At 36.2% G+C, this 24834-nt stretch overlaps 1 protein-coding gene across 2 annotated transcripts in view; it reads right to left on the bottom strand.

Annotated features, from left to right (window-relative positions):
• The window catches only part of ZFYVE9 (zinc finger FYVE-type containing 9), a 126155-nt gene that overhangs the window by 81569 nt on the left and 19752 nt on the right, over positions 1–24834 (bottom strand). For both annotated transcript variants that reach the window (XM_074334715.1, XM_074334716.1), the window contains exons 2-3: positions 13009–13114; positions 2649–2754 (exon numbers count right to left, since the gene is read on the bottom strand). In XM_074334715.1, coding sequence (XP_074190816.1) covers positions 2649–2718 — 70 coding nt within the window. In that variant the 5' untranslated portion in view covers positions 2719–2754; positions 13009–13114. The remainder of the gene's footprint in view (positions 1–2648; positions 2755–13008; positions 13115–24834) is intronic.

Below are 24834 nucleotides of genomic sequence, written 5' to 3'. Positions count from 1 at the left end.
TAAGCATAATTTCACGTTTCTGTTTACTTTTTAACAAATCATAACTATGATAGCTATTTTCCCAAGTTATAGCGTATGTGTATATTTAATTAGAGAAATAAGAAATAATGCACTTACCACCTCTCTTGCTTTCTTCCTACAGTAAATCTAATAATCATAGTCTTAAAATTATGCAGATATATTGTCCCCTCAGTAGTAACATTAATCTTTTTTTTTAACATTAACCTTTAATGCACCCTTAGCACCTTGTTCATATCTTTATTAAAACATTTACTACACTGTAATGCAATGGCTTATTTACCCGAGTTTTTCAGGCAGAAACCATTTTTTTTCCACCAATGTGTAAGTCCTCACTTTGCATAGTGCCTGGTATATAGTAGGTGCACAGTAAATATATTGTGAGTCTCTACCATAGTAAAAGCATTGCACTTAAAGAACATGGAGATTAAATGATAGCTTTGACCTCAAAGAAGTTTATGATCTAGATGGGAAAATAAGAAATGGATACAACAGACATGAATATCTAATTGGCAGTACAGGATAGCATAAGTATTTTAAACTATTATATAGTAGTAAAAAATAAATTCAGAGGAGAAAGATATTTTACAGGCTGAGGTGAGGAGAGAGGAGAAAATGGGTGGGGCTTCAAAGACAATTTGATCCAAGTTTGGAAAAGAAAGCATTCATAAAAGGGGAAAAAGGAAAAGTATAGTCCCAAGCACAACTATCTGAGAGAGCAATAAGCAAATCAGTTTGGGTTGAAAAAAGAATTCGTGTAAGTAGTAAAAAGAAGCTAGAAAGGGTAGAATATAAAGGCTATGAAACATCAGATTGTGTGGAGAATGGCTTAGTTACCTGAGTGTTAAATCCTGAGTTTACCAAATCTGGGATGGCAAAGAATTGAGACTTAGTAACATGTGCTTCTTTTAAAAAAAGAAATATTTCCAAGCTGGTACATGGAAATAAAGAAGGAAATACTGCTTCTTATGAGAATATTTAATAATGTTCAAACAGAAATGATCAGGTATTAAAAATGTCATTTTTCAACCATCTACCACCTGGGCATAATGTTAATCATCCATTGTCATCTCATATGTGGTATATTTTTCATTTAAAGGAGGAAATGAACACGAGATAAGAAATCACTTTATTTAAAATATACTTGGAGAGGTTATCAGGCTAGAAGTAGTAGTTTTAATGCAACTGATACTAGGATTTTAAAAAAATAGTTCAAAACAAATCAACAACATAGTTACAAACAAGAAGCTTGCTTCTGAAATTCTTCTAAAGGAGTGATTTTTATAAGCAAATGTCATATTTTCAAACTAAAACGACAATTTTTAGTGATTCAACAAAAATGTACTGAAAATCAACTATATACAAAGTACCCTACTAGAATCTACAAGAAGTCACAAAGAGATTGATGTAATTAACTAATAGCTTTATTACAATCAGTGGTATTCTAGAAGTACAGTATTCACATGATTTGGTGTAGCACCTGTGTAGATGTCTCATGACAAATAACTGTGATACCCAGAGAGACAAACCAAAGAAAGGATTGAGAAAATACTTGTACAAAGGATTCCAACTTCGACCGTGGTATGTATAAAGCTCACCTACATCCAATAAAATCCCAAATGATTAGGTTTCACATAACCTAGGGTTATGGGTTAGCTTTGGGTCATCAATGGTAAAATATAAGAAGAGCAGGCCATTCCAGGCATCCTTCCTCTCCCTTTTCCTTCAACCCAGTAATTTCACATTTTCTTTAAGGCTTGTTCTATCATAGACCTAAAGCAACAAAATCAAAACTAATCTCTCTTCCCAACTGTTATCAAACAACAACCTGAATGATTCGATATAGGAGAGCTTTGGAAGCCATTATTAAAATCATGGATTTTAGATAGAAATACATCATTTTGTAAACTTGTTAGGTGCCATTTCCTGTTAGAAACAGAGAACACCAGGGAAGGCAGGGAAGGTGAAAGATGGAGATTTAATTATGGCTTATCCATTCAAATCATACTGAGAAGGGAATTTAAGGAAAAGTTTTCCCTAAATGAAGTGAATCTGCAGCAGACATTTTTTTAGACTGAGCCTTAAGAATGTATAATTTAATTAACCAACTTGGCAGTTACTTAAAAATGTAAATCTTTTAAAATTAGGTTTAAAATATATCTTTTTTGGTCAATCAATATTCAACAAGCTGTTTTCTTAGTTTAGGAAATACAATCACACATTTTAAAGCTTTTCTTGACCATAAATTGGTTTTATACACAGTAGAGGAGAGCTCAGGCGCTAGTGCCATACTGACTGGATTCTAATCCTGCCACTTCTTAGCAAAGCACTTTTGAGGATGTTGCTCTGAACCTCTCTATGCCTCGATTCTCATCTGTAAAACGTAGATAAGATTTACTTTCATGGGATTATTTTAAGGATGAAATTATATAACCAACCTAAATAGTTTAGCATAATATCTGGCACATAGTGATTAAAAATGTTAGTTGTTACTCTAGATATTAATGTATAATATTATAAAGTCATTGGACCTGTTTTCACTTTTCAAAAAAAGTACTGCAAACCCTTATAACCTCAGATTCTCTATATCATAAATATATTCAAATAGTTTTGCCAAAGTAAATTCTCACCTTCGTTTTGTTCAAATTCATCTAACACCTTGTCCAGGTTGTAAGCTTCTGCTTGGAAGTAATTCTCCATCGGTGAGGAAACACCACTTAAGAGACTTGTTTAAAACTAGAAAGTAGATCAAATTTGTATTACACTTTCAATTGTTAAAATATAATTTATAGACAAAATAATTGATACAACAGGAATACAAAGGACCAAAACAGATTAACTGCCATAAACAATTATACAAGAACAAATTAGATAAATTTCTAGACACATACAATCTACCAAGACTGAATCATGAAGAAACAGAAAATCTTAACTGACCAATTACTAGTAAGAATATTGAATCAATCATTTAAAAATGACAAAAGCATAGGACTAGATGGCTTCACTGGTAAATACTACCAAAAATTTAAAGCTGAATTAATACCGATACTTCTTAAACTCTCCCAAAAAATAGAAGAGTATGGAATACTTCCAAACTAATTTTATGAAGCCAGCATTACCCTGATATAAAACCAGATAAGGACACTACAAGAAAAGAATATTACAGGTCAATATCCCTGATGAACATAGATATAAAAATCCTAAACAAAATATTAGCAAACCGAATTCAACAATAAAGATCACATACCATGATCAAGTGGGATTTACTCTAAGGATGCAATGATAGCACCACCATCCACAAATCAATCAATGTGATACACCACATTAACAAAATTAAGCATGAAAAAAATCATACAATCATCTCCATTGATGCAGAAAAAGCATTAGACAAAACTCTAAATCCAAAATGGTAAAAAGTGGGTATAGTGAGAACATACCTCAATATAATAAAGGTCCTTCATGACAAGCCCATAGCTAACATCATACTCAACAGTGAAAAGGTGAGAGCTTTTCCTCTGTAACAAAACTAGGATGCTCACTCTCATCACTTTCATTCAACATAGTATTGGAAGTCCCAGCCAAAGCCAAGCAACTAGTCAACAAAAAGAAGTCATCTGGGGCCAGCCCGGTGGCTCAGGCGATTAGAGCTCCATGCTCCTAACTCCGAAGGCTGCCGGTTCGATTCCCACATGGGCCAGTGGGCTCTCAACCACAAGGTTGCCGGTTCAACTCCTCGAGTCCAGCAAGGGATGGTGGGCAGCACCCCTGGCAACTAAGCTTGAACACGGCACCTTGAGCCGAGCTGCCTCCCGGATGGCTCAATTGGTTGGAGTGCAACCTCTTAACCACAAGGTTGCCGGTTTGACTCCCACAAGGGATGGTGGGCTGCGCCCCCTGCAACTAGCAACGGCAACTGGACCTGGAGCTGAGCTGCGCCCTCCACAACTAAGACTGAAAAGACAACAACTTGAAGCTGAATGTCACCCTCCACAACTAAGATTGAAAGGACAACAACTTGACTTGGAAAAAAAGTCCTGGAAGTATACACTGTTCCCCAATAAAGTCCTGTTCCCCTTCCCCAATAAAATCTTTAAAAAAAAAAAACACCACAATGTGACAGGTGTCACCTCACACCTGTCACACCTGTTAGAATGGCTGCATCAAAAAGACACGAGATAATTACTGGCAAGGATGTGGAGAAAAAAGAAATCTTGTTCACTGTTGGTGGGAATATATGTTGGTACAGTCGCTATGGAAAACAGTATGGAGTTTCCTCACAAATTTAAAAACAGAATTACTGTATGATCCAGCAATTCCACTTCTGGGTATTTATACAAAGAAAACAAAAACACTATCTATAAGAGTTATCTGCACCTCCATGTTCATTGCAGCATTATTTACAATAGCCAAGACAGGGGACCAGTGTAAGTGTCCTACGTGTCCACTGACAGATGAATGGATAAAGAAAATAGTGTGTGTGTGTGTGTGTGTGTGTGTGTGTGTGTGTGATCAAATATTATTCAGCTATAGAAAGAAAAGAAATCCTGTCATTTGCAACAGCATGGATGATGGACCCTGAGGACATTACGCTAAATAAAACACACAAAGAAAGAGAAATATGGCATGATCTCACTTATATATGGAATCTAAAAAAATTTAACTCATAGAAACAGAGAACAGATTGATGGTTGCCAGACGTCGGGAGGTAGGGAGTAGAGGGTGAAGGAAATGAGAATAAGTGGACAAAAGGTACAAACGTCCAGTTATAAGATAATAAGTTCTGAGGATGTAATGTACAGCATGGTGAGTATAGTTAACAATAGTGTATTGCACATTTGAAAGTTGCTAAGAGAGTAGATCTTAAAAGTTCTCATCACAAGAAAAAACACATTTGTAACTATCTGAGGTAATGGATACTAACTAAACTTACTGTGGTAATTGTTTCACAATATATACTTATATCAAGTCATTATGTTGTGTACTTTAATATAATGTTATATGTCAATTATATCTCAATAAAACCAGAAAAAATGAAAGAATACAAAGATTTATGAATAAAATACAGATATGCATATACATTTTATAAATCTTAAGTACACATATACAAGGATAAAAATCTCTTATAAATCTACTCAGACCATGATAAACTCTGTAACCCCACAAGATATACAGTAAGATTCTTAAGTTAATAAAGTCTAGAAACTTGTAAGCTGACAATCATTAAAATATAAACAATTGTAGAGGGTAGACTTGGTGATCATTTCCATAGAACATGCTTCAAAAGATAAATTTCAAATGTTGAGAGAGGAATCATTTTCTTTAGAACTACATTTCGATGAGAAAAGAAAATTTACAGAATGTTTGCAAATGGGAAATGACAAGAAAATTCAAGAAACCATGGGGGTGAGGGATATTAGTTCTAAAATGCTAATGATGACTCTTGTTTATTCTTTTTAAACCTCTTCTTTTCAAGTACCATTTCTAAGTCTTTCTTGGTATTAATGGATCTAAAAGCATCTTGTGGGCACATACAGTACGTGTCTCAAATACTTAACAGAATGCCAAGAGCACATATACAGTAGTTGTTAAATATTACCCCATTTTTTTCCTCCATTATCATGATCCCTATGCTTATTTACCACCTTAATTTCTCAGGATTTCTTTTCACTGAATATTCTGCTAGGCTTCTTACTGGAGGCAGATGGGAGGGGAGATAAGATTACAATTCCCCCAAAAAGTCTGAATAACGAAAACATGAAGAGGGAAAACAAAAAATGTAATATCCTGCTATTACAAACTTTAAGTCAAGTATAAAGAGTGATGAATTTTCTTTAACTTATAAAATGGTATTTCTTTTTCTCTGCAACATATAAAAGTATCAATATTCTTTCTCTCATTTTACCAATAAAAAAAATAAGCTCAGGCAATGTAACTGACTTATTCAAGTATTTCCCCACAATTATTCATTTAGTCAACTTTTATTTATTGATTGGCTCTTATATAATTTAAGTTTACATAGACAAATAGGCTACATAATCTACACACGGTTTTTCTTAAATCTGTCTTTTGTGTCTAATGGTTACAGTTCAAAATCATTTTCATATACACACCATATTATTTTGATAGACTGCACATTTAAACTTTCCAATGCAAAAAGCGTGCATGAAATTTCTCACAACACACAATCTAGCACATTTAACACACCTCAATACTTAGCATTTCATGGTCATAATATGTAAAATATGAGTAAACAAATAATCAGATCAACATATTTATTGTGCATCAACTGTACACAGGGTACTGTGATCAATTCAAGTCTCAGACATCATCCCTAACATCAAGAAACTTCTCAGGGTGAAAAAGGTGACGGGATTAACAAGTACAAAATGGTAGTTACAAAATAGTCATGGGAATGCAAAGTAAAGCATAGAGGATACAGTTAATAATATGGTCATAACTATGCATAGTGCCAGGTGAGCACTAGACTAGTCAGGGGGATCACTTCTTAAATTATACAAATGTGTAACCATTATGCTGTACACCTGAAATGAATATAATATTAAATGTCTAAATAAATAAATAGTCTTTTAAAAAGAAACTTACAATTTACTTAATGGGAAGCTATGTTTAATAAGAAAATTTAAATAATAAGTGATTTTAATAAAAACAGAGCGCAAGAGACACAAGGTACTACATGATTAATTTGTCAGACAGAATTAACAGATAAGTACTACAAAGTAAGTGCTATAAAAGTTCAAGAAATGGGCCAGATCACAGCCTGGATGGTCAAGGACGGTGTTAGTTATGGATTTATGCTGGGTCTCTAAGGATAGATAAAATTTTAACAGATATTCCAGATAGGAAGATGCAGAATGAAATTTCAAACAGAGAGAGCCATACAAGGAGTGATCTAGAGATGGACAACTACCGAGGAATCAATGAAACTAGAACGAGGATTTATTACACGGATGACAAAGGGACACAGTTGGAGAAGTAGACAGACATGTATCATGGAAGGCCTGGAATGAAAGTCTAAGGAAGGTATTGCACACACTTTAAGCAATGGGAAACACTGCTATATACATTAGGTGATACAATGAATTAATAATCACTTTCTTAGATGTGATAATGGTATTTTGATTTTGTAGGAGAATGTCCTTACTCTTAGGAGATGCCTGCTGAACTATTCAAGAAAAAAGTGTTGTATTCTCTGCAACTAACTTTTGAATGATTCAGAAAACAAAAAAGAATGTGAGTGAGTATTGGGGCTCCTGGGATGTGAGTGAGGGGAAGAAAGGGAAGAGAGGAAGAGGAGAGAGAGAGAGAGGTGCTCGAAAGAGGCAAAATGATCAAAATAAATGAATCTAGGTGAATGATATATGGGTCTTCATTGTACTATTCGTTTAACTTTTCTACAGGCTGAAATTTTTCAAAAGAAAAGAAAAAAGGTGTATTGAAGTGTTGGTGAGAAGCATTCCTTCCCACTCTGAATATACAAATTTTAGACAAAATACACTATTTTTTAAAAGTTTATATAGTCAAATTCAAAAACAAGAAAAGGAAATATACAGATGCCATAAACCAAGAAGAATCCAAGCCACAGCAGTGTGTGAGAACTGAATGGTAGCAGCCCCACGGGGGCTACAAAACCTTCAGGCCTAGGATCTGAAAGCTAGCAAGAAGGATGAGAATTACTGGCTGCAAACTTACAGAAATTTCTGCATTGGGGGGAGCCAGACTGGGCTCTCAGCATAAAGCCAAAAGCTGGGGGAAAAAACTGTCCCAAACAACACCAAGACTCCGCAGTGGAGCAGGATGGAATAGAGTGCCAATAAACTCAACATTCAGAAATTAGAATTCCTAGCCTGCCCCTCACTCAGATTTGGAATGATACTAATTCTTCCCATTTATGAACCTCAAACATGGTTTATCTCTGTTTACTCAGCTCTTCCTGTGACTTGTAATAATGTTTTTAGTTTTAAAAAGTCACTAAATATGGAATACTGAGAAAAGAAGGGTGCATGTAACTATACAGAAATAACATGAGAGATATCGGTGGTGATAGAATCGTGCTGTGGCTTTAAATGCAAGGGTGGTTACACAAATCTACATGTGATAAATGGGAGAACTATATACACTCATGAACATGTTCATTGTAGCATTATTCCTAACAGTCAAAAGGTGGAAACAAACCAAATATCAACTGATGAATGGATAAATAAAATGTCAATTTCATAGTTTTGCTATTTTTCTATAGCTATGTAAGATGTAATAAGTAATAAAAACTGGGTAAATGCAGGAACTTTCTATACTATTTTTGCAATTTCCTGTGCATCTATAATTACTTCAAAATAAAAAGCTACAAAAATAAAAAGAAAGAAGTTATTAAAAATTGAACAGACATGGGAACAGGAAGAAGAGGGCCTCTGTGTAATGGAGTGTCAGAGCCCAAAGGTGGTGAGCAGATGTCCTTGTTGTAAGCTGCTCCAGCCAAGGAGTCAGAGCTCCAGCTAACGTGTCAGAACTCCAGCAGGGTAAGACAGTTGTCTCCTCAGAAGGGCAGCCCAGTGTCTCATCAGGGCCCAACTGGGTAAAAAGGGTCCGTGTGCAGGAGGGTTGAGGAGGAAGTATCAGAGGGCAATCAGGGTGGCAGGGCAGAGCCTGAGCAAGATAAGAATGGCCAAGAGAAGAAGACAGTGATAGACTGGTTACATGTAGAGAGATGGATTAAATAAGTAACTGCACGAAGGGCAATGAAAGAAGGTTTCTCACTGTTAGAGAAAGGGGTTAAAATGTGGAAAAGGAGAAAACTGGAAAGAACCCTGCAGAGTTAGTCTGGAATTTGAGATATCAGTGTGAACTCATGGACTTCAATAAACATAGATGCTTATTGCAATGAATACAGATGTAAATATGTGTGTGCACGTGTGTGTGCACGCACACACATATATTCTTTAGTTCTATGCACAGAGGATCTTGGAGCAGCAAAGCCCCACCTCAACTCCATAGTAATGAGCATTTGGTTTCTAAATATTGGAACCAAAGCTCCATGGAGAAATGGCTGATTCCAGCCCTGGAGTAGAAAAAATACAAGAGCTTTGATGAGGCTATAGAGAAATATGAACCCTCACACATTACTGAGAGGAAAGTAAAATAGTGTGGCAACTTTGGCAGTTCCTCAAAAAGTGAGAGTTACCACATGACACAGCTTTCCTACTTCTAGGTTTATACTCTAGGTTTAACTTCTAGGTTTTCATTTCAAGAGAAACGAAAACATATACTCATGCAAGAACCTATCCATGAATGCTCATAGCAGCATTATTCACAACAGCCAAAATTGGAAACAACTCAAATATCTATCTACTGATGAATGAACAGATAAAATGTAGTATGGAATATTGACAAAATGGAATATTATATAATGGATGAAGTACTGCTATATGCTACAATGTGGGTGAATCTTGGAAATATTAAACTGAAAGCAGACACAAAAAACTATGCATTATATGATTCCGTTTATATGAAATGTACAGAATAGGTAAATCCATAGAAACAGAAAGTAAATTAGTGGTTGCCTTGGGCTGGGGGAATTATAGGGAAACGAGGAGTGACTGCCAATGGATATAAGATTTCTCTTTGGGGTGGTGAAAATGTTCTGGAATTAGATAGTGGTGATGATTGCACAACTCTGTAACTATATAAAAACCACTGGACTATACACTTTAAAATGGTGAATTTTATGGTAGGTGAATTATATTTCAATTGAAAAAAAAAAAAAAAAAGAAGAGCCTTGAATAGCCTGTGTGCTGGGAAACACAAGGAAGTGCTCCGGGAATGACTGGGACGTGTTAAAAGGACACAGAAACCATCATGAAGGTCACAGGCCAAATCACAGACAAGCTGAGCATCAAAATAAGTAATGGTAGCAATGGATTATAACCCTCTGAATAAAACCAAAAACCATGGGTCTTTACAACAGGAGTGAATGAATCCCAAGTGTGATGAGGAATAGGACATTTACATAGTTTCAAAGTTCCTCTCCACAAAAAAGCTTACTAATTACCAAAGGAAAAAAAAGAGTAACTTCAGAGACAAAGCCTGGCAGACACCACCTTACCAAGTGATGAAAGTGGATATCATCAGTAATGGGACAAAATAGAAATCTGTGCTCCCTGACAAGTTGCCATGAAAAGGACATAGCAATGTAGATACTGGGGGAGACTATGTGTGTGGGTTGGGGTGGCGTGTGGGGGAGGAACAGGGGGTGAAGACGGGTATTATGGGAACTCCCTGTACTTTACCCTCATTTTGCTATGAACCTAAAAATGCTCTAAAAAATAAAGTTTATTAATTAAAAACAAAAGCAGCACCACTTCTGTGATATTCCTACCAAAAATGCATCCCTGAACCTAGTCACGAGGAAACATCAGACAAACCAAAATTGAGGAACATTCTGCAAAATAATTGGTCTACAACCTTCAAAAGTGTTACAGTGAAGAAAGTCAAATACCACAGAACTGTTTCAGACAGAAGGAGACTAAAGAGACATGACAACTATGTGCAACATGTGATTCTAAACCAGATCCTTTTGATATAAAGGACATTATTGTACAACTGGCAAAACCTGAATATGGTCTGAAAATTAGATGGTGGTAATGCATCAATGTTAATTCCCTGATTTTAACAGCTACGTTGTGGTTATGTAGGAGAATGTCCTTGTTTGTAGGAAACACACAGTTTCCAAGGTGATGAGGCATGCAGCTAGCGGCTCACTCTCAAATGGTTCACAGAAAAAAAGTTCTTTGTACTACACTTGTACCTTTTCTATAAGCTTGGAATAGTCTTAAAATATTTTTAAATGCACCAAAACTGTCTATCATATTTTTAATTTCCAGAGCACTTTCTTTTTCTGATGCCTCTTATGGCATCTTGATCTTATTTCATGGATATTTCTTCTCTTAGCTCTCTAATGTAATTACCTACAGTTTGGTTTTTGTTTTTTTCCAACTTTCTTCTGTTTCCAATATTATTTCGTCCAAGTTCTTCCTCTTTCGTACTTTTGTGTTTTGGCCTGGCTTTCACATTGAGGCTTTCCCCAAACGCCTATCTATTGAACAAATGAAGTACTAAAAGCCAACTGAAAGCTCTGAATGTGTGGCTTCTCAACTGGGAGACTTCCACCACATGATGACGGGGTGAGAACACAGCTATTTCACTGGACGACCTCCAAATGTCAGCCTACGTAACCTTTTTCTTTAGACTCCAGAGAAGACTCACATAATGTCATGTCAGGGAGTGCAGAAATATATAACACCAGGCAATCACCTTCCAAAAGAAGGGTCGTGAAAGGAGTGAAGGGAAGGGTTTCACATGTCAATATATAGGATTTCCCTTAATATATAGGAGCACCCTCCACAACTGAGATTGAAAGGACAACAACTTGACTTGGAAAAAAAGGCCTGGAAGTACACAGTGTTCCCCAATAAAGTCCTGTTCCCCTTCCCCAATAAAATCTTTTTTAAAAAAAAGGAATATAGTTAATTCAATACAGTTTCCTCCTGAGGACCTCTTCTTTTGTCTTTGGGCTTCTACATCTCTTTTTCTTTATTCTATTGACCAGAATCCTTCTGGACACTCTCTTGAATCTCAGTCTCAGGGGTCCTACTTTTATAGCACTTTTATGTCTCCTTCACTGGTACTTCCTCTTTATGCCATATACTAATTACAATTAACGTGTACATTCATCATCAAACATTACTGAGCATCTACTATGTACTACGCACTGTCCTAGTCATTAGGTTATAATGACAAATAAGACAATGTCTTGACCTAAAGGTGCCAAATGTTTTATAGGGGAGATGGATGAGTAAACTTAAAATATAAAACACTGTGGTCTATACTAACTGATATATATGTGTACTGGTGCTATGGAGCCAAAGAAAAACTGAATCCAAACTAGATTGAGACAGGGGTATCTTATTTGGGGTAGAGTAGGCTACAGGAAACAAATATTACAATAATTTATTATTGCTAATTATTTAGTATTTACTACTACTGATAATCTGTACAGTGGTGACAACTTCCCAAGAGGTGATACCTGAAAAATAAGGTTTTGCCAGGTGAAGGGAGAAGGGCACTCTCTTCTCGCACGCCCGTGTGATAAGTCTAGGGTGCAAGAAATAACCTTGCCAACTGCAGGCCCAGAAGTTCTGGTAAGGAAGGCACTACTGCTGAGTGCCTTTGCTCCACTCTCAACTAAAGAGAAAAGAACCTCAGACCCATGCCTCTACCCTCAAAGTTTACATGAAAACCAGAGAACTCAGCCCGAGTATGCTATATTCCATTAGTGAATGACATAATCCGTTCCTGACACCAGTATCGCCTATACACTCTCCGCCTCATCACCATTTTCCACCCCTTAAATAATCAAACATGATTCCCAGTAAGGAAAAGGTCAATGGTTCCTGCTCTGTAAGAACTAATAAAATACTCCTAATTTTCTGCTTGAAAGTGCTGCTTTTCATGACTAGTCTAAAAATACAAAATAAAATAATATAATTAAATCATATTTCTGATTCCCTGCCCCCAAATTAGTTTTAATGGTTGAGTTCTTGCATGATGACTAAGAAATATAAATGGTATTAATTGGGTAGATAAACTACAATTTTCTCCTCACAATATTGCTCAAATCTATGTTCTTTTTCATGCTGAAATTACCCTTCTATGCCCAAGATAGAAGTTGACTCTGAAAGGGAGAAGCCAAGCACTGGTAGAGAAAGTAGCATTTTTGACATAATTCAACAGTAATTTTAAAATACCCTTTTACTCTGAATTTAAGTCAAATTTTTTTGAAAACTACACTCCTGATTTAATAAAAGGCAATGTTATAAATGAATCAAGTAGCATATATACGTGAGCATTATTTTCTATAGATCTAGTTTTTTTCTTAAGTTCAATTTCTAAGAGAAATAAGAAAGTTGGTTTTCTTACCTTTGTCCCCTTACACATATGATGAGAAACAGACTTCTCTGTGCTTACTCATGACGCTTGCGGCACCATTAGCCAGTCCTGCTGATTCAGTATGCTCTGTTTGATCCTAAAGAAAAAACACATTGCTCATTACATTTGCTAAAGCAATAAGCCCTAATTTTCTTTATATAAACCTATCAGAGCCAGACAAATAAAATCTATGGGACTTAAACAATAAATCAAAATTACGTCTTCAGATTCAAAGATGTGACCAACATGGAATGGAGCAGCAGACGCATTTTATTGTCTAAGAAGGCCAAAAAGGTACATGTTTCAATGAACAGTTAAGAATTTTTGCACATTCTTTATTTTCAATGGCTAATACAAAGCGAAACATCAAGGTAGGCATTTTCTACCCAATGTCTTTAACTATATTAATTCATAAAAACATCACTGATTTTTATATTACAATAGGCCCTCCAAGAATCCAAAGCTAACAAAACTGCTGCTTCAAAAGAAAGTCCTGTTAGGTGATTTTTTTTTCTATCTATATATAATTCTTAAAATGAGATTCAAAAGCTTCCTGCTAAGATTTTTATTGCCAAACCACTGTTTTTCCTCCAAATTGAGTCTCATGATTCCAGTCCTTCTCCACTGCTTAGAAGCAAAGAATAAATTAACCCAATTTTAACCTTTACTATCAGAGGTACGCAAAAAACAAAACTTTCTCAAATGTTATTTCCTTCTTCTGACTACATGACAACATCCATGAAGTTCTAGTAGTCCAACAAATGCCTCTAAAACTGCTCAGAGATCATATGAAATTCTTTAAGGGCCTAATTTAGCCTTGAACAAGATAAGTAGTTGAAACTAATCAGAATAAAACCAAGAATCTCTAATTATCTGTAAAAAATATCTAACATATAGTCATAGAATTTTCATAATGAGAAAGTATGTTAGAGGTGATCTAATAAACATCATTTAATTTTAAAGATAAACTGAAGCACAGAAGAAATTTGTTGACATTATTACAAATATAATTCCATTATATTTTATGTGAATATTATATATGATGTGAATATTATGTACTTACTAAAAAATAAGAGAATAAGAAAAAGGCCTAAAATTCCAGAAACCAATAAAAATTACGGAATGAAAATCACTGGTAGATTTTCCTGTCTTGAGAACTTGAAAAAAATATGCACATGCTATAGACTCTATATGAGAAGAGCTATGGATGCTAAGTAATAGACTTACACCTATCAAACGAACTAATAAATTATATCAGAAGTATGAAAGGGCTGTATGGGGCAGAAGTACCAAAGTCAAAATGAGAATGAGGCAAAAGTAAGGTCCTCCCCTCTAATACCTAATTGAAGATTTTTATAAACAAATAAAATTAATTCTACAAACTCAAAGTCAAATCTTGTGCACGTGTATATTTTAACATGTGAAGCTAGTCCAGTAACATCATGTAACTGTCCCAAACATAAGTCTTTCTTCTAGTATTACATCCCTTTGACCTTCTAGCTTCAGCTGGCAACGGCTCAAGCCTGGTTAAATCCAACTGTCTACGTACTTCATACATTCCCCTAAGCAGCTTAAATGTGGCTGGATGAAAAAAAATCACATAGATGGTGACTGGTCTCAACTTTACATTTATGACTTCCCACTACATTTTCCTTAGTCATTCTTCTTTCAACCCTGTACCTCATCCCCACCTTCCTAGAATGTCTATCTCTACCACTGGACTGTGAGTTCATTGAGAACAAGAAGTATGTCTTCATTGTCTGTAACCAGGGGCATACCACATAGTGCTTGCCAAACGTGGCATGAAGAAATAAATTGTATGACATTAATGTAGTCCATATTTAAATAATCAACCTCATGCTGATGATTTCTTCCTCCCTAAGAAATATTTGTGAATGTGACATGTGAAAGGGACAATAGGCAAATGCAAGAGAGAAACAAAAAAGAGAAATTCTCTAGTGGGAGAGAAAAGAGTGACAAGACTTTAAACAGTAGTTGAGAAATTTTATCATTTTTATATAAACATAGGACCTTTGACATAGTAATTACCCTTCTAGAGATTTATCTTAAAGAAATAATTGAATAGGAAAGGTTTAGAATAAGTTAATTGTTAGACTGACATTTAAAATAGTAAAATATTGGGAAAAATCTAAATGTCAAGTGAAAGGAGCAATTTACAAAGTGGTACAAATGATAAGACTCCGTATTTGGGGGAAAACTTGAAAGTCTTAAAAAACATACACCACAATACAGAATCTCAATAGTGTTTGCGTGATTTACGTTGTTTCCAAGCCTCTACAGTCCTAATTTTTCCTATTTCAATTAATAAAACCCCAAGCTACTTAAATTTTTACTTTGAAGTATGAAAACTGAAAAAGGAAGGAAATAGGAAAGACAAGGATTTTCAAAAAGTATCTCCCTGGGATACACAACAAAGATTAAAATTTTAATTATCATATAGGGAAAGAGAAAGGAGAATCATCTAAAATTGAGATAACGAGATTTTATTTTTTAAATAAACATATGAGGAAAAATGACATGAATAATGATGATACTTAAAATATAAGATGCAAGCAATTTACAGGAACCTGATGTGGACATGTTTATAACAGAAGAGATCTACGAAGGTAATAAATTTTCAAAGTCCTGGCCATAGGTTAAAAAAAAGAGAAGAAAATGAGGAGGATAAACTAAAGAATATTCTCAGTTTAATATTATTTCCTATCTTAGCTCTGATTAATTCTGCTCGCCACAGAACAAATTCAGTATCTGCTTAGTAATCAAACTTCTTAATAACATTTCCACCAGGAAGTCTGTCAAGGAATTAAACTCAACATGTACTAAACTGCATTCCATATTCCAAAGTCCTTTTTCTTGGCTCCCTATCCTAGTCTGGACAGGGCTCTCGGGTAGGTGTGGCATATTATATTTCCAAAACTGGCTGCTCCAATAGCTCCCATCCCACATGATTTTCTTACAAGAATGGTAAAATCTATATCCCCTTTCCTCTAAACCTGGACAGACCTTCGTGACTACCTCAACTAATACAGCAAAATAGGAGGGGCACTTTGGTAACTTCCAAAGCTAGGTCTTAAAAGCTAATACAGTTTCTGCCTGGGTCTTTTGGGACACTCACTTAGAATCCAGCTATCATGCCAGAAAGACTACATGGAAAGGCCATGGGTAGGTGACCTGGCCCATGAACCTCACATATGTCAATGAGCAAGCCCCAAGATAACTCTAGTCCCAGCCACTGTGTTACTACGACTGCATGAAGACCCTAAGAGGGAACCACCTAGCTGGGTCCAGTCAATCCCCACAACCACAAGAGATAAGTTGTTTGAAGCCACTATGCTTTGGTGTACTTTATTATATAGCAATAGACATACGTAACAGGTTAGTAATTTGTTACTCTTCAACCCTTATATAAATATTATATAAATATTCTAAAGAAAAGGGTTAGAACCAGAAGAGGAACAGGCAAAAAAGAAGACCTCCCTGATGGAGCCTCTCCTCTATTGAGCTATTTAGTGCTAACTCCAAATGTGCATATCCCACTCAGTAAAGCAGCCTTTGGACTTCTTAGGCGAGTACAGTTTAGGAGACACCTCATTATTCAAGCAAGAAGCTAGGGTGAAGGAAGGGGATCTTACCTTCTACAGTAGCTTATCAAAGTTTTCCTCTAAACAGTATAGTACTCTACTAATAAGTAAAGAACTATGGTAAATGCATTTTTTCCGATCTCATTAACTTTCCAATACCCCTTTAGTACTCCTTATGGATCAGTATCCCGGGAATTCATTTAGCTAGCCAGCTCCTAAATGACTCTATGCATCATTATCCATCTGGCTCACCAACCCAAAAACTTAACTGCCATTCTAGATATTACCTCTCCTTCTCCCCACCTCTACATTCTAACACCAAGTCTTGTCAATCTTCCCTTTTAAATCTCTCAAATCCATCCACTTCTCTCCATTCCCACTGCCATATCCCACACTACCATCTTTCTGTTGGCCAGATTGCTGCAAGAATCCTAACTAGTCTTCCTGTCCCACACCCGTTTTGTATCCATTTAGCCTATTCTCTAAACAAATATAAAACACAAATCTGATTATATTATTTTTGTACTTAACACCATTCAATGGTATCCTATTGCCTTTAGAATAAAGTCCATCCCTCTATAACACAGCTGTTTGATTTGCTTTCTGCTTCTCTCTCCAGGTATGATTCCTTCTTTCTATTCTCAAATTTTTGTTCTATGCACTGGTCATCCTGATCAACTGAACTTTCAATTCTCAATCTTGCTCATCTCCATTCCTCAAAACAGGCCTTCATACGGATACATGCTACAATATGGATGAACTTTGAAAACATTATGCTAAATGAAAGAAGCCAGTCACAAAAGACCACTTCTTGTGTGATTCTATTTACATGAAATGCCCAGAATAGGCAAATCTTTAGATTTGTTGTTGCCAGGGGCTAGGGTGTGAGGGAATAAGGGCACAGGGGTTTCTTTCTGGGGTTTCTTTCTGGGGTAATGAAGATGTTCTAGAATTAGTGGTGACGGTTGCACAATCTGTGAATACTCATATACTGAAAACAACTGAATGTTTGAAATTTTATATGCAAATTTTATCTCAATAAAACTCATAACTAACAAAACAAAACAACAAAACAGGCTTTCACTCATTATTATTTGGCTTGGAATACTCTGCCCGTGTCACTGTCACTTGACTAATTCTTACTTACCACCTCTTTATGCTACCCTATATAGCATATCTTTCATGAAGCCCTTCTGATCTAGGTCTGGAATAGGTGCCCCTTCTTTCTGGTATATCTTTTACTTTCTCTATCATAGCACTTACCAACCAAATTATGAACTTTTTTGAACGACTTGTCTCCCCCTTCCAGGCTATTGAGGTTTTTTTCCAGATAGAGACTGCTTCTGTCTTATTTATCATTACATTCCTGGTATACGACATAATATGTGGCACAGAGTAAGTGCTTATAACCACTTGTGACATAAGTAAAACTTACTTTCAAAGCACTTCCACCTAGGAAATTTTTCCATACAAAGGATCTCAAGAGTTGTGCTGAGATTGCTAAGACACTACTGTACTTACTATTTCAAAGTTTATTAATACCAACATAAAATTATTAGTTTACATACTGAAGAACAGTTCTCACTTAAAACATGTTTTATCAAGGCTTCCTACCAATAATCACAACTCTTCAGACAGCTCCTATTAGTTTGATGACTTACCTTTAAAAAACAGAAAAAGTGTGATTCAAGAGTATCTATGAATACAACAATGGAATATCCAGCAAAACTGGTATCAGAATTCCAAATCAACCATTACCAACATATAATTGATCTGCTTGATTAACGTTCAATCCACATGAGTACCTTTTACGAGTAGTCAGTGGAGTTTGGTAAACGAGCATGGCGCAGGACTCTGGCAAATCCAAGTGTGAATTCATGCTCTAACGTTTAACAGCATTGCTGCTTTCAGCAAGTCACTTAAAACTTTTTGAGTCTCAGTTTCTTTATATTTCATATGAAAACTATACTTTGCACGATAGTTTTAATGAAGTAGAATGTGTTATATAAAATGCCTCGCTTAAATCTGACATGTAAGTGCTCAATAAATGGTAACTATTATTATTTGTCATCAAAAAGCAATCCATGTGAAAGAATTAGAAGAGAATAAGCAAAGTGTGATTTGAATCATAAAACAAACCAGTGCTGGTTTGTTTATACAATTAATAATCCATCAGGGCCACTGGTCTTAAGTGATCAATTCAAGTCTGAACAATGAAAAGAAATACAGGAACAAAAGAGTAACCTAAGTGTTCAATTTTCGGAAGAGGCTTAAGTACATTTGATCCTAAAATAAAACCCTTTGAATATGAACACTTTCACAATGGCAGAAAAAAGAAATGAGATCATCTTTGAGAAGGGCTTTATTCCTGCAAACCAAGACCAAAGTACATTTAAGGGAGCAGGATCTAGGAAGGTGACATTGTTGCTACCCCACATTCACACAGGGCTTCAATTTCCGGGATATCAACCTGGCATCTTTTCACAAACACAGCATTCTTGGTCAAGAGCTATTAGAACCAGGTGGCTGTTTCACCTAGTACACACTAAACAAAAAGCACAGTAATTTAACAAATATTGGGAAACATGATAACAGATGTATCAAATATACATACAATACGCACTCAAATCTCTAGAACAGCAACTGATTTGAGATTGGCACTAAAATGAGGAACATGTAATTCTCATGTTTGGAGTAATAAGAGTCAAGACAATACAAACAAATTTGTATATACATGGTATAGGGCCTATTCAGACATACAACATACCTAACATAGCATATAGATTGTTCATGACTGAACCATTAATTAACATTATATCAGTCCAAGTCCAGATCTCTAATTTCTAGATAGCAGATATCTACTGGATTATCTCTGCCAACAAATCTAGAGTTGCCCACCTTTTACCCCATACATACACATAAATTTTTATTGCAAGATAAAATGGCATGTTCAGGGGAACCCTAATAACCTAACCAGTTTATTAAATTGGTGTGAGCCCCTGACCTAAGCAGAATGAACCACAGACCCGTCTACACTATTCCTGAGAGGCACAGCTGCAATCCCTGCTTTTGGATTCTGAGGTACTCTAGTATCCTTATAAAAGTTTCCAGTTGGTTGGTTTAACTTCCAACAAAAGTCTTAACAAATATATCCCAAATGTATGATATAAATTGAGACAAACAACATCAAAATCACAGTTTCAACCTTAACTGCATACCCAAAATTTCAAAGATTAGACACTAATTCTGACATTCTATGATCTACAAGTAGATAAAACATAAGAGATAAATTCACTGGGGTTAGAGTCTTATCCTTTGGATCACGGCAGGAAGCAGACTGACAGGGAGATATAACTTGTACAGTACCAATTGTGCGCGCCAAGAGTAGTAACAGGAGTATATGCAACCCTTTCTCTAACCCTCAACTCTCACTCAATTTCCAGGACCACAGCTTCACATACCTGACACACACTATTTCTCCATCTGGATGTTTTACTATACCTCAAATTACAAACAGTGAATGAACCCTTCACATTTAAGAGGAATATTTTCTCAAAAGTTGTCAACTATCCGTGTCTAAATCACCTCCATCACCTCTCACGCATGCCCCCCTTCTTTTCTGGCTTCTTTCCCCACCTTAGCAACATTCCATTGTAGGTCACAGTCTCCTCCTTTACGAAATTCTTCTTCCAGGTCTTATGCGACACTAAAAATTGATTTTTCTCCTACTTCTTTGACAGCTCCCTCACTTTCATCCAACTCCTCCTTTTCTACCCAATCTTAAATGTTAAAATTACTCTGAGTTCTGTACTCAGTCCTCTTCTTTTTTAATTTATTCTTTTCTAAGGAATTCTATCTACTATCATTGTCTGGAACACCATCTGTTAAGTCCCAATTTCCTTTTCACCACTTCAGACCTCTTTTCTGCATTCTAAACCCATTTATACAGTGCTTATTCAATGTCTCCGTGTCTCATAAACATCTCAAACTCACTATGTACATCTACACTCATACTACCATGTTTCCCCGAAAATAAGACTGGGTATTATATTAATTTTTGTTCCAAAAGATGCATTAGGACTTATGTTCCAGGGATGTCATCCTGAAAAATAATGCTGGGGCTTATTTTCCAGTTAGGTCTTATTTTCGGGGAAACACGGTAATCAACCATGTGTCTTCTCTGTTCCCTATATCACCATCTACCCAGTTGCTCATGATATAGTCATTCTCTATCCCTCCTTCTCCATGATGCTCACCACCAACATTCAATCATCTCCTAAAATAATGAAAATCCATTTACTCTGCTTACAACCATACGTTGATCCAAGCCACCTTTGTTCCACACCTTGATACTGAAATGATCTTTTCAATGATCCTCTTCATTTCTACTTTGCCATCTCCTTCCCAACCCATTCTCCCCTAAGCAGTTACAGTAATCTTTAAAAAGAGCTAATCAAGTGATTATTCTACTTGAAACTCTTTGTTTTCTATTGCACTTAAAATATCAAAATACCTTCCTATGACTTTATAAGGTCCTGCATAATTTTTTCTTAAATTTTATTGGGGAATATCGGGGAACAGTGTGCTTCTCCAGGGCCCATCAGCTCTAGGTCATTGTCCTTCAATCTAGTTGTAGAGGGCACAGCTCACTAGCCCATGTGGGAATCGAACCAGCAACCCTGTTGTTCAGAGCTCCTGCTCTAACCAACTGAGCCATCCAGCCCCCCAGGTCCTGCAAAATTTAACCCCTGCCTAACTCTCCAATCTATTCTTTTGCTACTTTCCTTCCTGTTTATTTCTCTCCATCTACACTGAGATCTGCCTAGTCCTCACGAGTATCATGTTCCTTCCCACCTCTGGTCCTTTATTCATGACGCTCCCCCTCCTTGCTGTTTCCCACTCTTCTGACGCTCTCCTTCTGGCTAATACAAATTCATTCAAGCTTCAGCTCTCAGATTAAATCTCAGTTCCTCAAGGAAGCCCTCCTCTGACCCCTCGGGACTAGTTTTCCTGCATAGCCCTTATAACTCTCTGATTATTTTGGTAACTTGTAAAATATCAGCTGTATGAGTTAGGATCTATGACTATCTTGTTCACCGAAGTACTGACAGCACTAAGCACAGCACCTGGCAAGCAATAAATAAATATGTGTTCCATGAATATATGCTGAGATTTTGTGAATTAACAAATTAATAAATACAATCCTCCAAGACTTCACTGATGTTTATGACCTTTCAGCTTACCAACCTTCATAATTTGATCTTTACCTTCTTCATTTCTCTACCATTTCCATCAACACACCTTAAAAGAACCACAGTAAATTTTGCCCTTCGACATGTAGTACACTCAAATTAAGGTGGCATAACACTTAAACTTATTGGCTGAGAGTTTCTGCAACATAGTATAAGATTCACTAGTAGTAGTGTATATAGCACAATCTGCCAAGTTGGAGTTCAAGGTCTGACAATCAAGTTCGCGAACTCATCCTAGAAAAAGTGCTACATACCTCACTGCTGAATATCACTACCGTCACCTCCGAAGTACTCCCCTTGGGAAAATATGCACCGATGCAAGCACCTAGTCCACCCTTCAAAGCAATTTGGGAACTCTTTTGCTGGAATGGCCATCAGAGTTGTCGTCGCATTACCCTTGATGTCCTGAATGTTATCAAAATGTCTTCCTTTCCACATTTCCTTTATCTTCAGGTAAAAAAAAGAAGTCATTGGGGGGCAGATCAGGTGAGTAGGGAGGGTGTTCCAATACAGTTATTTGCTTACTAGCTAAAAACTCCCTCACAGACAGTGCCATGTGAGCTGGGGCATTATCGTAATGCAAGAGCCATAAACTGTTGGTGACAATACAAGGGGAGCATTTCGAAGGTGACTGTAGTGATATTCAGCAATGAGGTATGTAGCACTTCTTCTAGGATGAGTTCACGAACTTAATTGTCAGACCTCATCGATCAACAGGGTACCCTAACAGTTTTCTTTAATTGTAGTAGAGTTGATACACAATATTGTATCAGTTTCAGGTGTACAATATAATGATGTGACACGATCACCTCATTAAGAAGGTGACAGAAGTCTATAATCATCTACCATACAAAGTATAATGGATTTTTAAATATATGATTTTTAAATAAACCTACTTCACAGGATTGTTGTGCCTATCAAAGAAAAAGTGCTCCACGTTTTCTTATTATTACTTAAATTTGCTATTATCAATTTTTATGTTTGTCAGTAAGAGGTAAAAATATTTCATTACTGAATCATTTCTCTTATTACTGATAATATTGACATATATTTTTGCTTTTTGTGTTGCCTATTCAGTGATCTCTTCTTCAAATCCTTTGCCCATTTTTTTCTGTTGGAATGTTTGTATTTTTCTTAGTGATTTGTCGGCGTCTTTACGTATCCTGGACATTAATACTCTGACTGTTAAATACAATCCATATATTTTCTAGTATGACACATAAGCTCTGACCAATAGGCTATCAGGTTGTATTTGAGACCAAGTCACATAAGAGAATTTCAGGTCCTGCTCTCTACTTTAAAAGGTTTCTAATTGCTTAGACTTTGGGGAAGGAGGTAAAGAAATACTCTCCAAGCAATGGAAAGTATAAGCTAAAGGCTGAGAGGCAGATTCTATGTTATCTACTCTTGTCTCCTAAACACCTGGTACAGGGTCTGACATATAATAGACTCTGGATGAACAAGTATTGTTTGAATGAATGCAAAATCTCCTTACTAGGTTACAGGCTCCTTGTGGGCAAGGATGGTGTCATACTTATGTTGGTATCACTCCCACAATGCCTAACAGAGCTTTTACACAGAGGAAGCACTCAAATGTTTTTACTGAATAGATCGCTATCTCTATAGCTCCATAAAAGTAGCTGAGGTAGTCAATGTAAAACAAGAAATCCCTTCCTCATATAAAGATTACACTCTGATTTGCAGCTGCAGATAGCTCTGTACAGAGCCTGGTGTTGTTTGGGTCTCTTTGTCTTAAATTCACTGTCTGTTTCAAGTCTTTGTTCTTGGGAGGGTGGGCGGGAGCCCTTGGTAGTTACTATACCCTGAGCCCATCTACCCTACTTCCCCAAAAATAAGACCTAGCCGGACAATCAGCTTTAATGTGTCTTTTGGAGCAAAAATTAATATAAGACCTGGTTTTATTTTACTATAAGAGCGGGTCTTATAATATAATACCCAGTCTTATATTAATTTTTGCTCCAAAAGACGTATTAGAGCTGATCGTCCGGCTAGGTCTTATTTTTGGGGAAACACGGTAGGTGCTGCTGAGTCCACGTCTGTGCAACATTTCTCATGCTGTAGTCCCTCTCCAAAGCATTTCTTCTCTCTGCATTATTTAAGAAAATGTCCATTTTAGCACACAACTGTTTGAGTCTCAATTTTTTTTCGCTTCCCACACGCCCTGCCTTGTAGAGAGCTCTGCTTTGCTAAGTGCTGCTAGACTGGTTACTTTCCACGGTATCATTCTTGGTGATCTAGGCTTATAGTTTCACGTGAAACAATAAGACAATGTAGAGTAATGAAAGAAGTACAGATTTTGGAGCCAGATGACCTGGGATTGAATGCTAGCTCAGCCATTTACTAACCATATGACCTTAATATCTAGTCTCAGTTTCCCTCAGTTTTCAAATGGGAATAATATCTAATTCATCTGGGTCACAAACTGCAACAAGAATTATAAAATTAGATTATGATGAAAAAATACCTTATATTCTACAAATATATGTTATTACTATATGAAATATGGCTCAAAACTCAGTAAAAGGACTCCATCAGACAATTCACTTCAAGAGGGCAAGGATCATGTCTGACAAGGTCATGGCTGCATCTCCAAAGCCTGGCATATTTGTTGAATGAAAGCCTGAAAGAATGACAGAAAATGAAAAGAACACTCACCAATGACCTTAGTCAAATCAGTAAATCTCTGAGTTTCAATTTGCTCATTTGCATAATGACAGCAACACCACCCACATCAAAAGATTGCTATGAAGATTAAAAAGAAATAATATCCATAGACTATAACATAATGGATACTTCTTTGCTTCTTCCTGCTAAGCTAGATATGGTTTAGGTCTTGGTTATATAAAAGGTAAATAGTGTTAATAGTTTAATAATAATGGGTACTAACTCAAATTCTTTCGGGAACAGTTAAGAAATACCGGGGATGCCAAAAAAATATATAC

The sequence above is a fragment of the Rhinolophus sinicus genome, linkage group LG06 (genome assembly GCF_036562045.2).
Source record: "Rhinolophus sinicus isolate RSC01 linkage group LG06, ASM3656204v1, whole genome shotgun sequence".
NCBI classification, from domain to species: domain Eukaryota; kingdom Metazoa; phylum Chordata; class Mammalia; order Chiroptera; family Rhinolophidae; genus Rhinolophus; species Rhinolophus sinicus.
This window is presented reverse-complemented; position numbering and strand designations above follow the sequence as displayed.